The sequence below is a fragment of the Grus americana genome, chromosome 1 (assembly GCF_028858705.1).
Source record: "Grus americana isolate bGruAme1 chromosome 1, bGruAme1.mat, whole genome shotgun sequence".
In the NCBI taxonomy this organism is placed as follows: domain Eukaryota; kingdom Metazoa; phylum Chordata; class Aves; order Gruiformes; family Gruidae; genus Grus; species Grus americana.
Window position 1 is genome coordinate 71,451,264 of NC_072852.1, and position 14,903 is coordinate 71,466,166.

The following is a 14,903-nucleotide window of genomic DNA, read 5'->3' on the forward strand; positions in this document are numbered from 1 at the left end:
GTGACATTCAGCAGGGCCGAAGGCAGAGCCCTGCCCCGGGGAGGCCGAGCCCCGGCAGCCACCGCGGCTGGGCCCTGCCTGCCTGGGGAGCAGCTCTGCCCAGAGGGGCTGGTGGGCAGCGAGCTGGGCACGAGCCAGCGGGGCTCTGGCAGCAGAGGCGGCCAGTGGCCTGTGGGCCGTACCGACGGGGACACGGCCAGTAGCTTGCGGGAAGAGAGGGACCATCCCTCTGCTCAGCACTCGTCAGACCGTCTCTGGAAGGCCGTGTTCGGGTTTGTTGCCCCCGGATGGAAGGAGGAGATTGATAAACGGTCACAAGTTCAGCAGAGGGCCACCAAGGCAGTCGGGGGCTGGAGCACCTGCCCTGTGAGGAGAGGCTGAGGGAGCTGGGCTGGTTTGGCCTGGAGAGGAGGAAATGGCTTCAGGGGCCCTACGGGCAGCCTGCTCAGCCCTGTGGGGAGTGTACGGAGACAGCAGAGCCAGGCTCTTCATAGCATTGCACGATGGGGTGAAGCGACACAACTGGCTTGTCTGAGATGGAGAAGTTCAGACTGGATATAGGAGAAACATCTCCCCGCAGGACAGTCAGGCGGTGGGGCAGGTTGCCCAGAGAGGCTGTGCAGTCTCCGTCCTTGGGGACTCTCAAAACCCAACTGAATAAAGCCCTGAGCAGCCTGGTCTGAGCTCAGAGCTGACCCTGCTTTGAGCAGGGGTTTGGACAAATGACCTTCAGAGATTTTTCAACCCAAATTATTTTATGATTATATGTTGTTTTACCTCTCTCTATGTGTATGTATGTGTGTGTGTGTATATATATATATGTATGTGTTCTGAGTAATGAATAATTAGTTACAGTTGTTTTGCAAAGTATGTTCTTGGATTCTAAAAAAAAAATAATAATCTGTTGCTCAGCCCCTCTAGTTGAAGGGCCAGAAATATATTCATTATGTTTCAATTGATATTTTTAATTATAGTTGGTATTTCTGAGCCATTTACATGTGAGAGCTAGCCTGTTGGAAAGTGGCATTTAGATAATGAAGTATTGCATCCCTTTTCAAGACAGTATAATTCTGTTCTAATATATTAATAGCTGTTTTTAGCCTGTACTACTCTGGCTCTGTTTCTTCAGTGTTCCTTTCTAACACCGTTTGAATCTGCTGGATAATTTTAATCAAATTTGAAGGACAGATGGATGTCTCAGAAATAAATAAGTCACTGAGTGGAGCGACCAAATTAGTCCCTCTGTTGAGGGTAAGGCAGGCACAGCTCAGCAATTACATGACTTTTCATTACTTTTACTCTATGGTTGTAAGAATCATAATAGGACAGGAGAATTATTGGGGTGAGGAGAGGTCTGGAGCCAGGGAAGAAGAGACAGAACAGCAGAAGACTTGGACCTGCAGGAAACCAAGCTCCCGTTGTTCTGCAGCTCACTTTCTGAGGAAAGGCTTGTCAGCGGTTTTCAAAGTTCTTTGGAGAATACCATGATCTATTTTATGCGATCCATGGTCAACATTGTGTGATTTCACTAATGTCACAAGATAATAGAGCTGATTTCTAGTTCAGGGCTCATGCCTTGGTGTCCTGCTTTGAGTATCTGAATGCTGATATCTTGGAGACCGAACTTCTCTCATACAAGGAGGGCCCATCTGAAAATAAAATAGGTCTGTAGCAAGAGTCACTATGGGAAAATAACTACAGCTTCTGTCTCTCAGAAACTGAATAACCCCTAAACCTCTAAACAGCTTGAGTGGTATGGTAACTGTAACAAGACCTTTCTCTCTCCTCAGTGGCTTTGCTGGGCTGTGCATGGCCAGCTGGGGTCAGCCTGTGCCCAACTGAATGCCTCATTTCTCCACTCAAGGTTCGGGGCACGGTTTCACCCCCACCTCCAGAAATAACCGCTTCCGTCACTTCCCTTACCTATTTTATCATGTGTTCATGGTAAGAGCAGGAGCACACATGCTGTTTCTGACACAGAGGAGGAAATACCCAGTTTCGGGGGTGGGGGGGCAGCTTCTTTTGGGGACAGTGCTGCCTTAAAATGCTTGTGAAATTACAGCCTCAGGCATCCTTGAGCTTTCTGTTTCACCATCTGAAGGGATGCCATCTACACTTTTTTTTTTTTAAAGCTTCTGAAAAGCTTAGTCTGTTTTATGAGGAATGTGTTAGATATCTGACATATTTATGTAATTATCGTAATGAAGTGGTTTTATTTATTGTTTTCTGAGGAAATGCTTAGTATTTTTGGATTCATGTTCTTCAAAGAGAGGAGATGAATTTCCTGTTAAGATTATGAATATGATTTTTTCAAATGTCTTCAGAGGAAAAAGTAAACTTGAAGAGTGATTACAGAATATTGGCTAATTAGCTATAGTGTAACTGCTTTAATTACTTTTATCCCTGAAGCCACATGACTGTGCAGATGACTAGCAGATGACTTATTTAAAAAAAAAAAAAAAAAAAAAGACGTGTTCACACTGCAAGGTTAATGAGCCTAATTAAATATAGTTTTCCTTAGCCAGATACTAAATAATGAAGCTTGAGGGAGTGGAGGAGGGAAAGAAACCAAAGGCAGTCAGTTCTATTTCAAATAATGGTTTTATTCTGATTTTTAATGAGAAAAAAAAAAAAGCTGGAATTGTGAGTGATTTTTCTGAATAGAGAGAGACTTACATTTAAAGATTTGGTGAGACCTCACATGGCAAACTTTGAAAGTCTATTTAGAGACAGTTACACTGAGACATATTTGTTTTCACTTGCCCACTGCTTTAATTAATGGAGAAGTGGGCTTGAATAAAAGGTCTGTGTTAGATAGAAGTCTCCATCTGCTGCTGCGTACGTATCACCAGAACCTTTGTCCTTCCTCACCGTGTGTTTTTTTTATTACACCATTTTATTTCCTTTAGTAAGCTGCATAATGTCTCACATTAAGTTGTATAGACAGGATGGAGTTTTGATTTTTTTTTTGTGTAATTATTTTAACATTTTTTATTAAGTTTTCTGCCTGTGCTGTGCACAGTGGTTTGATATCCTACATTTGAAAAAAATACTTGGAGATCCAAATTCTATGGTCTTTCAAGGAAACTTGCATCTCAGGCACAAAAATTAGATAGTACACCTTACTGAGTTGCCATGTGTCAGCTACCTTCATGACTAGTCTTGAGTTACTGCAAACAGAAGGTAAAATGTGTTACGCAGTGAAATGGGCTTAAGCCAATTAATTTAATCATATTTGTAAAGACCTAAGAGCATGCAATCAGCTATTGCTGGTCAGCTGGTATATGGTAAATTTCACAGGTGACTTTGGGCAAAGATGAGTTAGCAAAAGTAGTAGCTTTTTTTTTCATTCCCACTATTCTTCCCCCTCTTTTCTCCCATTGATCATGAACTTCTTAAACATTACTTCCCCATCCCCTGCAAAAGGATATTACCCTCGACTATTTCCCATAAACTAATCTAATGTGCAGTGTTGCGTTTCCTGCAGAGATTACTCAGACCCTCTGAGAAGCTATGCTCAAAAGTCAGGTCGGGCCAGATACAACAGCAGCATGTTTATGCCAAATTCCAGCACAAGATTACTGAGACTGAATCTGCTTCAAATAATAGGTAATGAAGGGTTAACCTACTCATGGGGGGAAATTTTGGTTCTTTCACTTTAAATTCAGGTTTATGCCCGAAGAACCAAGAATATGATATTTTTCCATATCTAACAAACTGGATGCTGTTTTCATAGTCTTCCTAACTCTTCTGTAGAAGGCAGTAGTTGTTTTATAAATTAATTATTTAGTTGGATTTCTTGGTTGTTTTTCATTATGTAGAAAGAATAGGTTAGAGTAGAGTAACTGAAAGGATCCATATTTGAGAGCAAGAAGCTGAGTTCCTCATCTAAACTGGTTGCTTTGATTTTATCACATTTTCCAAAGGGGCTGAAAGGTCACCAGGCACCCAGTAGGGTTCAAAAGTTATATTGATAAATTGGGTTATGACTAAATGATTCTTCCTGAGCACTTTGCATATAGTAGCAGAATCCCACCACAGAGTTTGTGTCTCCTTCATTTATTTATTCATTTGTATTTTCCTCCTCCATGGACTTTGTCAAATATTGCCTTTAATGACCCCATGGGAAGTGATCACGTAGGAGCCTTGACCGTAAAGCAACTGCAGAGGATGTAGAGGTTTCACTAGCTTCTGTTTGAACTGTCTGTGTTTATATGGTTTGCGTTTATTGATATTCAAAAAGAAGGAAAGTTCTAGCAATAGGTTTAGTAGCAATAGCTTTTCTCACCTACTTTCTGCATGTCAGCTGAGTTTCTTGCTTTTGGGGCAGAATGGATAAGCCTGCGGCTTTGAAAGTGGAGAGGAGTAACGAGGGTTTGTTGTTCGACTGGTTTGCAACTTCGCAAGCTCCTCCTTTTCTTTTTCACCATACAGTGAGATGCTAAAGTCTTAAAGAAATCATTGAATGCCTTAGGATTCCTTTGAAATTTCTTCTTTGGTTTAACTTTTTCTGCTTTTGGCCAACATTTTGACCTTGCCTGTACTGCTCATTTAATTACTTGTATGTGGTAATAGAGAGTGGTAACAAGGTAGCTAGCTATGCTCAGAACAAGATTTCATTTAGCTGTGTTTCATGCCTTTGTTCTGCATTTCCACTGAGTCATCTTTCCCCTAAATTGGTTTCTCCAGAGCTTTTTTTAAGTCTAATTAGGAAAACAAGCTTCTATCTATACATCCTTTAACTAGTATATTAGTTCTGCACTTTTCCTGGCCATTAAAACTATAAAGGAGGAAGAAAAAAAATTGAAGATGATATTTCTGTACAAAATTAGTGATTTTGGCTATTAGCTTTTTTTTAAAGTTTTAAACCTTTTTAAATCAATGTACTCAAGGGAAATGCAAGTTTAATACAGTAGTAAAGAGGACTCATAGAGATGAGATGCTCTTAATAAAGTCACCCAGAATTATTATCTCTTAGTATTTAAGCACATATCCATATACTGACCTTAACTGATGATGATATTTGATTGATGATGGTGATTTGCTGATGACTGGTGGTTAGTGATTGTCAATGTTGTCTTCAGAGTATTTTCATGGATTGCTTATATGATTAGTATTTAGAAGAATTATTTATGTTTTGAGATAGGAGAGATTTTAAAGATGTTCTGCTTTCTTTTTCCTGTGTACTTCTGTGAGTAGTTTGTGTTCGTTAACATTCAAAATTACACTTTTGGTTTATCATACTAAGCAGAAATTTCAAGATCCAAGGGCGTGAACTCTCAATTCTCCTTTCTCTGTCAGTTACCCTTCATTAAGTGGTGTCCAATTTTTGGTGCTTCTATTTTTAGACAGTTTCATTATCTTAGTAATTATTGAGTATCTGCTTCTCTTTGACTCTGACGATTGTTTATGGATACTGAAACTCATTGAGATTGTGAGCTAGGCTATCTGCAGTTGGCATCTGAAGGAATTCACATGTTGAAGATGTTGCCATGAGTCCTCTTGGATGCTTGGCGAGGTGAGCACTTCCCAGGCAGGCAGGCGTGTACCTCAGCAGCTTTCAGGCAAGTATGTTGCCCAGGAAATCAGTGCTTTTGGAAACTTGCAGTTAGTCAGGCCCTAGCAGCAAATTCAGTAAAATTAGCTCTAGACAATAAAACCCCAAATGCTTTGTTATGCAAGGGTCTGTCCAGAGGTTTTGGTGACCGTGTGGGGTACAGTTCCTGTAAAAAAGGGTTCACGCGCACAAAAATTGCTGTTGTATCCTGGGTGCCAGCAGAGAAGCAAAGGGCTGAATAAATGTTGCCGTGTTCTGGAATCAAGAAGTAAATCAGCAAGCAATGGCAGAAAGCTGTTTTGTGGGGGTATTTTTATATGCTACCTGTATAATAAACTTCATAGTCTAGGACTGGCAACCTAGTGTGTCTCATCAGCAGTAAGTTAATTCAGTTGTAATGGCAAATGAAACATACTGCGTGAAACATCCAGTTCACAGATCATACCCTAACAGAAGTTAACGCTACTATGATATTTTGGACTGGTGATAAGTATGCAAGCCCTTAAAAGGACATGAAATCACAACATGCTCTTCAGAGGTTCCAAACCAAGCTACAACTTTCTTCTGAAGTCCCAAACCGTATATTAAAAGAACACAGAAATAGATGAGAATTTTTTTTCTTTTTCCACCCCAGAACTTGGCTGGATCTCAAAAGTGCATGTGAATCGACCTGCAGTTGTGAGGCATGCAGAACAAATTAAAAAATGGAGAACTGTGAAAGGTAATTGGCAAGTAAGTGCTCTTTTTATGCATTCTGTTCCCGTATTTTTCAAGCAGTCACTCTCCCTCTCCAGGCTGCAATATTGAATTTTTTTCAAGATACATGTAAACTTAAAAGGTGTGCTTGTCCATGTCTTATTTTAATAATTTGTATTTGATGATGATGGGATGGAATAAGGTGATGCATTAATCCAAACAAGTTAAAAACCTTATAACTCATGAGTGGCAAAACCGCAAATGAATTTAAGTCATCTTTATTCATGAGTGGATTAAATTGTATATTACTAACCCACCACATTTATTCTGTTTCCCAGACAGACCTCTCTGCATGCTGCCTTCTTATTTTTTAATTTTAAAGCTGTAAGATATGATCATGGTCCCTGTCAAGTTTGACCTACCTGGATGATTTTTCTTTACTTAAGCATCCCCAACATGTGTGATTTCTTTGCTTAACTAGTTCTTGCCTAAAACTCAAAAATCCTGACTCGCTATGGCACCTGGGGGGAGAAAGGAAAAAGCAAAAACAAATGAGCAAGCTCACTAATGTTCAGGAGACTGACTTCTCAACTCCTGAGATAAAGTAAATGATCAGTTATTGTCCATCTTAGTATAAAATAGATTCACGTAAGCCATCGCCAAAGCCTGTGGTGCAGATGAACTTTTCTTCAAGGCTGACTTGTATTAATTGCACACACGTGGTTAGAGTGCCGTAGCAGTTACCCTCAGCCTCTGCTGTTACAGCCCTCTTGGCCGAACTGTCAGATACTGGCCTGGTATGTGTTTTGGTTTCTCCAGTTTGTACGTGAGAACTGTAATGCGAAGCCATCAGATCAGCAACGTAAGCTAGTGCGTTCTGCAAAGCAGAGCAGGTGAGGTACGGCCACGGGCTGGCTTCTGCCGCCTCAGAGGCAGGACGGGAAGAGCTGAGAGGGGAACGGCAAGCAGAGCTGGCTGCAGGATGCCGCAAGTGCTCTGGCAGCATTTAGCCAAGGGCAAGGTCTGAGAAATGCCATGCAGCAGACCTGGAGCTCCCAGTGAGCTGTCAGCCATGGGGTTGTAAGCGGTGTCCAAAGGACAAATTATTTCTTCGTTCACCAAACAGCTGTTTTGCAAGCAAATGCATGTGATTCCTCCCCTCTGCACGCTAAACAAGTTGTTTACTTGCAACAGTAACTAAAAACCTGGAAGCAGGAGGAAGGAGACAATGAAGGATCAATCTTAACAGTGCAACATACTAGAACAAAGCAAGAACCATTTAATTATACTTAATCCTTAAAAAAGCTGTTCACAATAGTTGGCATTCTGAGCTTAGCAGGTTGGGCAGCCGTTCTGGGGTGGCCGAAGCTGCATTCACAATGAGCACAGATCTTGCGGATGACACTTCACGGATAATTTGATGTAGCTGTAAGATCCTGCTGGAAGGTGATAGAAAAAAACTTCCTGCTTGTTACATAAACCTGAAGGTTTTTTGCTTAGAATGCTGTGATTAAATAAAAAATGGACATAAACTGAGGAAAGTTAGACACCATCTCAGCATTTCTCAAGAATTTCTTATGCATAAAAAGTCACGTCATACCAAGTTTAGCAGTCCAGTGGCTCTGGGTTGGAAAATAGCATTAGTGAGAAAAGCCAGAGGGTATTCCATGACGTTGGCTATCTTCAGATACTGCAGGTGCAGTAACGTAAAGAGTAAGTCTTCTGATTTGACCAAAGTTACTATATAAAGAACAAAGAGAGCCACAGGCTTTGATTACAGAGAATCATTGGGAAGAAAGGGATTTAGTGTCACTCCCTCAACATGGCTGTAGGACAAATGTTTAATTATTACTAACACTTCTCCACTCTCCTGTGTGGTAACACTGGTACTGAGTTACTCGAGTGAGGTTTTACTCTGAAGAATGCCAGAAGCATCTCTCCTGTATTTAAACACTGTCATTGCAGGATAGTCACGTGCTGTTTATTTCACAGAGATGATTTTGAACCTTTACGTGCTTGAATGTAAGTAGCACCACAGATTCAAACTTTTAAGGTTTTTAAGGTTTGAAAAACCCTTTTAAAAAAATGAAGTTCATACCAGTTCTTGGAACTCCCTGACTACCTCTGTCTTGATGACTTTATGATTCATGATATAAGAGATGAGACAAAAATTCCCTCGAATGAAGGATAAAAAAATCCAAGTAAAAGAAACTTAAAACCATTTAAAGTGAAAAACCCTTTTGAAGTATTATAGGGTGAAAGTAGAAATCAATTAGAAACAAGCAGTCAAGTTTAGACTAACAGGGGCCAGTAATGATTCATTACTCCATTCAGTCACCCCAAAGCAGCATTCAGTATAACATTTACTGCAAGTTCAGAAAGGAGACACCCATGAGCCAAGTGTGAAAGGTTTGTAGGCTGGGCAGCCACTTAAGATTTGCAGAGTAATACCTCCATGCAGAAACAACAAGTTTTGCTGCCTATACTGACAAATCGTGTCACAGAGCAGAGCAGTCAGAGAGGGACTTTATGGACTCAAATGGATTTTGCCATTGTAAACTCTCCCCAAGTGCCCTCTAAGAGATGTCAGCTTTTAGTGAAGCCATCACTGTAAATGAGAATTTGCTGGAAGACCTTCAACAAATATTTCAAAATAATGTCTTAAGCTCGATTTTTGTTCAGCAAAAAAGCTCAAAAAAAATTTTAGTTGTGCTTCTGTTCCATTTGCCAATTAATAAGTCTTTTAAAATTCCGTAGCATTTTCATCTAAAGAGTGCTTTAGCCTTCTCACTTTGCTCTTGCTTTTGTTTTTTTGCACCAGATAATTACAGATGTTTTTTATTCCTGATTCACACAAAAGAAAGTGGAATCATATGGAGTCTAGATCCCAAGTTTTAAGAAGTCTGGGTTCTTACCCCCCACTGATTTCATGTTTCACTCTCACAGCAAGAGAAACATGCAGACGTGCAAATGTGCAAATTGCTGATGTGTAGACTCATCTGGTTACTGGCAATTGCAAACTTGTGCTCCTCTTGCAGCGTGTTTCTCGTGCATACAAGCCTTAAAGATACAGACATACTATATTGAATGGAGCATATTATAACAGTGAGGTTCCTCACATAGGTGATGTTTTTATCTTTGTCTTACAGAATTAAATTTGAAACAAGATGCTTTTTGTCCAAGTAAAAATGTTTGTCTGATTCTTACAGTCCCATTTGGGAGTTAGATTTTGCACCAAAAAATGTAATTTGATCCTTTGGTTCTGAGAGAGTGGACTTTTGATTCCAAATCCTTTCTGTGCCATTAGCTACTGCTCAAGACATGAACAAATATCTGCCAACCCTGTCTGTCATAAACCATTCTTTGCATATCCTCCATGTTATATCCCATACATTTCCTCATTCTTAGAGTAAGAGCCAGGCTTCTGATTCCTGCATCTTCTAAGTTGGTTTGGCTTTGGAAGTGTAAACTGAAATACTATATTCCTTGCTTTACTCCTTTTGTAGGCTGCTTGGCTGCTGAAAGCTGTCACCTGCATAGACCTTACCACTCTTTCAGGTGATGATACTCCTTCAAATGTTCACAGACTGTGTTTTAAAGCAAAGCATCCCATCAGAGAGGATCTGCTGAAAGCCTTGGACATGCACGATAAAGGTATGATAGTTTTTGTTGTGTGTATTTTGTAGAGAAAATGTCTGCATTTCCTCATTATTTTTTCAGTTTTCAGAAAGGTGTAAAAATAGCCACTTCTTCCTATAATGGAAGCAGTTATGGCAGGCAGCACTGCAGAACTAATAGTCCTGAGAGAACAAACTATGTCCTATACGGTCTTATTCAAAGCAACCGTCTTAAGTTCTAACTGCAAAATATCTATTCCTTTGAGTTAATATGTGAATACAAGGAGAAAAAAAGCTATTCTCAGTTTGGCAACCAAAGTGAAGCATGGACTCAGGGCAACAGTGTAAGTTATGATACCTGATGAGCAAATCCCAGCACAAATACAGACTGGGCAGAGAATGGATTGAGAGCAGCCCTGAGGAGAAGGACTTGAGGGTGCTGGTGGACAAGAAGCTCAACATAACCCAGCAATGTGCGCTTGCAGCCCAGAAAGCCAACCGTATCCTAGGCTGCATCAAAAGAAGTGTGACCAGCAGGTCGAGGGAGGTGATTCCCCCCCTGCTACTCCACTCTGGTGAGACCCCACCTGGAGTACTGTGTTCAGCTCTGGGATCCCCAGTACAAGAGAGACATGGGCCTGTTGGAGCTGGTCCAGAGGAGGGCCATGAAGATGATCAGAGGTCTGGAGCACCTCTCCTATGAAGACAGGCTGAGAGAGTTGGGGTTGTTTGATACAAAACTGGGAGGAGTGACTGATACACGAGAAGGCTGTGCTGCCATTCAGTGAGACCTGGACAGGCTAGAGAGTTGAGTGGAGAAGAACCTAATGAAGTTCAACAAAGGTAAGCATAGGGTCCTGCATCTTGGGAGGAATAACTCTAAGCACCAGTACAGGTTAGGGGTTGACCTGCTGGGAAGCAGCTCTGTGGAGAAGGACCTCGGAGTCCTGGTGGACAAGTTAACCATGAGCCAGCAGTGTGCGCTTGTGGCCAAGGCGGCCAATGGTATTCTGGGGTGCATTAAGAAGAGCGTGGCCAGCAGGTCAAGGGAGGTTATCCACCCCCTCTACTCTGCCCTGGTGAGGCCACATCTGGAGTGCTGTGTCCAGTTCCGGGCTCCCCAGTTCAAGAAAGATCTTTTTACTGGAGATAGTAGAGAGAGGAGGGCTACAAGGATGATTAGGGGACGGGAGCATCTCTCGTATGAGGAAAGGCTGAGAGAGCTGGGGCTGTTTAGCCTGGAGAAGACTGAGAGGGGATCTGATCAATATATCTTATTGATCTTATAAATATCTAAAGGATGGATGTCAAGAGGATGGGGCCAGACTCTTCTTTGTGGTGCCCAGCGACAGGATAAGGGGCAATGGGCAAAAACTGGAACACAGGAAGTTCCATCTGAACATGAGGAAAAACTTCTTTACCCTGAGGGTGACTGAGCACTGGAACAGGCTGCCCAGAGAGGTTGTGAAGTCTCCTTCTCTGGAGATATTCAAAACCTGCCCGGACGCGATCCTGTGCAACCTGCTCTAAGTGATCCTGCTCTAGCAGGGGGTTTGGACTAGATGATCTCCAGAGGTCCCTTCCAACCCCTACTGTTCTGTGATTGTTCAGCCTGGAGAAGAGAAGGCTCTAGGGAGACCTTATAGCAGCCTTCCAATACCTACACATGGCCTACAAGAAAGCTGGAGAGGGACTGTTTACAAGGGCATATAGTGATAGGACAAGAGGTAACGGCTTTAAGCTGAAGGAAGGTAGATTTTGATGAGATATTAGGAAAAAAGTCTTCACTGTGAGGGTGGTGAGGCACTGGAACAGGTTGCCCAGAGAGGTTGTGGCTGCCCCCTCCCTGGAAGTGTTTAAGGCCAGGTTGGATGAGGCTTTGGACAACCTGGTCTAGTGGAGGGTGTCCCTGCCCATGGCAGGGGGGTTGGAACTAGATGATCTTTAAGGTACCTTCCAACCCAATCCATTCTATGATTCTACGAAATTTGATGTGGAAGCCACAAGTGTGTAACCTCAGTGTATGTCTTTTAATAACAGTACACTAAGGTGAAACTAAGTGAACGTTCTGTTAATCTGTCCTTAGTAAACTGGAGAAGTGGGGAGTGTTCATGTGACTCCTTTGGGTTTCATGCTTAGCTGCTGTTTCTGTACGTAACTACCAAGCCTGCCACTTTGCCTGTCAGAAAAGATGCATTCCACAGGCCTAAGCATGTTATTTTTCCTTCAGAAAACATTATCTGTTGCCTGCTTGTTTCAGTAGTTAAGATAAATAGGAAACATCTTTGCGGCCCAGTCTACTTTAAGGACTCAGTCCTGTAGTGAGTGTACGTGGTTGTGTGTATATCATGTATACACGCACACGTGCATGCACACACAGAGTTCTCAGCTAAGTCAACGCACTTGAAGAGGTGGAAGACAGCCCTTAAAACTTTCACTGACATTACTCAAGCAGGCTGCATCTGAAGTCCCAATGTTACACCCAAGACTGAACACAATAAAACTTCAGAGCAAATTCAGACTGTCAATATAACTATCAATAAAACCTCTTTATATCTGAGCGGCGTTTCTGAATTTTTCCAGATGTAATCACTGATGTGTCAGTGAATAACATTTGAATTTTGTCCTGTCATATTGGTCTTATGATGATCTAACAAAAAGAAAATCCCAGTGACATTTGGGGCATGCTTTTACTATTGAAATATTTCAGTTTTACACAGGCATTGGTCCACTGATTGAAGTCATATGATGTAGAACCAAAGGGGAATCAGGCCTCTGATTTTAAGCCATATACATAAAATATCAAAGATTAGTCTTTTTTTAAAACTTGAATTTATGGACTCTTCAGACATTGAAGTATTAAATATGAGGTCAGTTATCTGAGACTTGAGAGAATAGCATTTTAATGAAAAATGCAGTAGGACTGCATTAACATAAAGACTACTCAGTTGCTGCTGGGCTCAGTCTGGTTCAACAAGTGAGGACAGGGCTTGACAGTGTGGTTTCTCTTGCAATAATTTGCTGACTAAGCATGTCTTAACTGTACGTGTTGGCATTGAACAGTGAATCTGTTGATAAAAATCTTGGCGTTTTAACTCCTGCTAGTGCAAACTTGCTCCCAGGGTCCAGTGAAGGAACATGAGGGAGGTGACAATATGGAGAATTACCTGAACCGTTTGAGCAATATAACAGACATCCCTAGTGCAGGTGCTTAAGATCCTTGAGAGAATGCAGAAGTGGGAGGTGAGAACAATGTACACGTGCTCGTAATATGGATTGCACTCAAGAAGGTGGAAATCTCTATATGAAGAAATGAACTGTGGCTTTTGCAGGTATTACTGTTGGAGCGGTTTGTGTATATCCAGCAAGAGTCACCGATGCTGTTAATGCCCTAAAGGCTGCTGGTTGTAACATACCAGTAGCTTCAGGTAAGCTTTATTCAAAAATATCCAATTAAATATTTTGATGCTATAAAATATGCAGGAAAATCCAGAAGTTTGGACTTGCTTTTGTTTCAGAGTAAGGTGAAAAGGTAGCAGGTGGAAGGAAGGGAATGGAGGAGAGGATTTGCTTCTGGTATAATCTTTTGCTTTCTTTCAACTTCAAGCTTACCAGGAGTGCCAAATCTGTTTTACTGGAAGCTCTTCAAAGAGGTTCTTAAGATATATCAGTGTTTTCCTCAGCCAAATAGAAGAAATTGAGATAGTGTGCTGGACAACGTATCAGTAGACACTAAGTAGGTGATGATGATCATAGTAGTAGTAGTAGTAGTAATACTGCAGTGTGAGCTTTAGGAGTTCTAATACAAGGGTGTTTTTTTTCCCCCTATCAGTTGTTTGGCTTTTAAGTGTAATCCTACAAGCTGATTTCAATGAAGCTGTGTGCAGAGGCAAGGGTTATTGCCTGCTGAGCAGCCTGCAGGTTCAGGACTTGTACTTACAAATCTAAGTGCCAGCTCTTCTCCAGTCACCACACGTGAGAGACAAGTCCTGAATCTACAATGAGCAAGAAGTAGAATCAAAGAATTATTTAGGATGGAAGGGAGCTCTGGATGTCATCTGGTCCAACCTCCTGCTCAAAGCGGGGGCCAACTTTGAAGTTGGATCAGGTGTTTAATGCTAAGATCCATGTTTTCTGGTGGGTTTTTGTTGTTTCATTGTTTTGTAGGGGAAAAATACATACTAAATGCATTTATATGTTAGAGAGAAAGAGGATCTCTGACAAAACCATTATTTTTTCCATTTCCAAAGTTACCTTTGGGTTTTGTACTTAAACATCATAAATGCAATCTTGAAAGCAATTTTTACTATATTGTGATTTGGCTGTTAAACACATTACTAGGATTTAACTTGAAATATTTCTTAAAAGAATTAAAAATGTATGCATTGCTTCATATATGAGTTCACTCCTTGTTTGCTCAATTCTGCTGGAAGCAATAGATATTGTGCTTTCTTATGTTAGGTTGCTTTGGAAAAACTTAAGGCATGTGAAAGATCTTTTCACAAGATACACTAAGTATCTTGCTGGACATTGGTTCTTGAGGGAAGAGCTAATGCTTCTTGTGGATGAAGAGAGGGTAGGATGAGGTGCCTTTAGATGTTTTTGGATCATGGTAGGGATAAAAAAAGAATAACTTTCAAACTCTTTAGTGTATTAGAGGTATATGCAATTTTATGGTCAATTTATAAAACATTCTCTTCCCTCTACCTGCATCCATTCCCCTTCTTGCTAGTGGCTGCTGGGTTTCCATCTGGACAAACTCCTCTAGAAACCAAACTGGCCGAAATAAAGCTAGCTGTGGAATATGGTGCCAGAGAGATTGACATTGTCATTAGCAGGAGTCTAGTCCTGACTGGCCAGTGGGAAGGTAAGTACCCACCCTTTGGCAAGGAACCTAAACCTCTGTATATGCACGTGCGAGCTCTGTCTTTGTCTCTTCCTCAAGTCTCCACATCAGTCCCTGAAGAATTTGGTCCCTCCCCTAAGAGTGGCTGATAATCTGGGGCACTGAACTAAATAAAAACAATGTAACT

At 41.4% G+C, this 14,903-nt stretch overlaps 1 protein-coding gene across 2 annotated transcripts in view; it reads left to right on the top strand.

Annotated features, from left to right (window-relative positions):
• The window catches only part of DERA (deoxyribose-phosphate aldolase), a 58,909-nt gene that overhangs the window by 3,711 nt on the left and 40,295 nt on the right, over positions 1 to 14,903 (top strand). The window contains exons 2-5 of one of the 2 annotated variants that reach the window (XM_054812977.1): positions 6,192 to 6,289; positions 9,760 to 9,907; positions 13,203 to 13,298; positions 14,603 to 14,737. In XM_054812977.1, coding sequence (XP_054668952.1) covers positions 6,192 to 6,289; positions 9,760 to 9,907; positions 13,203 to 13,298; positions 14,603 to 14,737 — 477 coding nt within the window. The remainder of the gene's footprint in view (positions 1 to 6,191; positions 6,290 to 9,759; positions 9,908 to 13,202; positions 13,299 to 14,602; positions 14,738 to 14,903) is intronic. The other variant, XM_054812978.1, reaches the window with a different exon arrangement.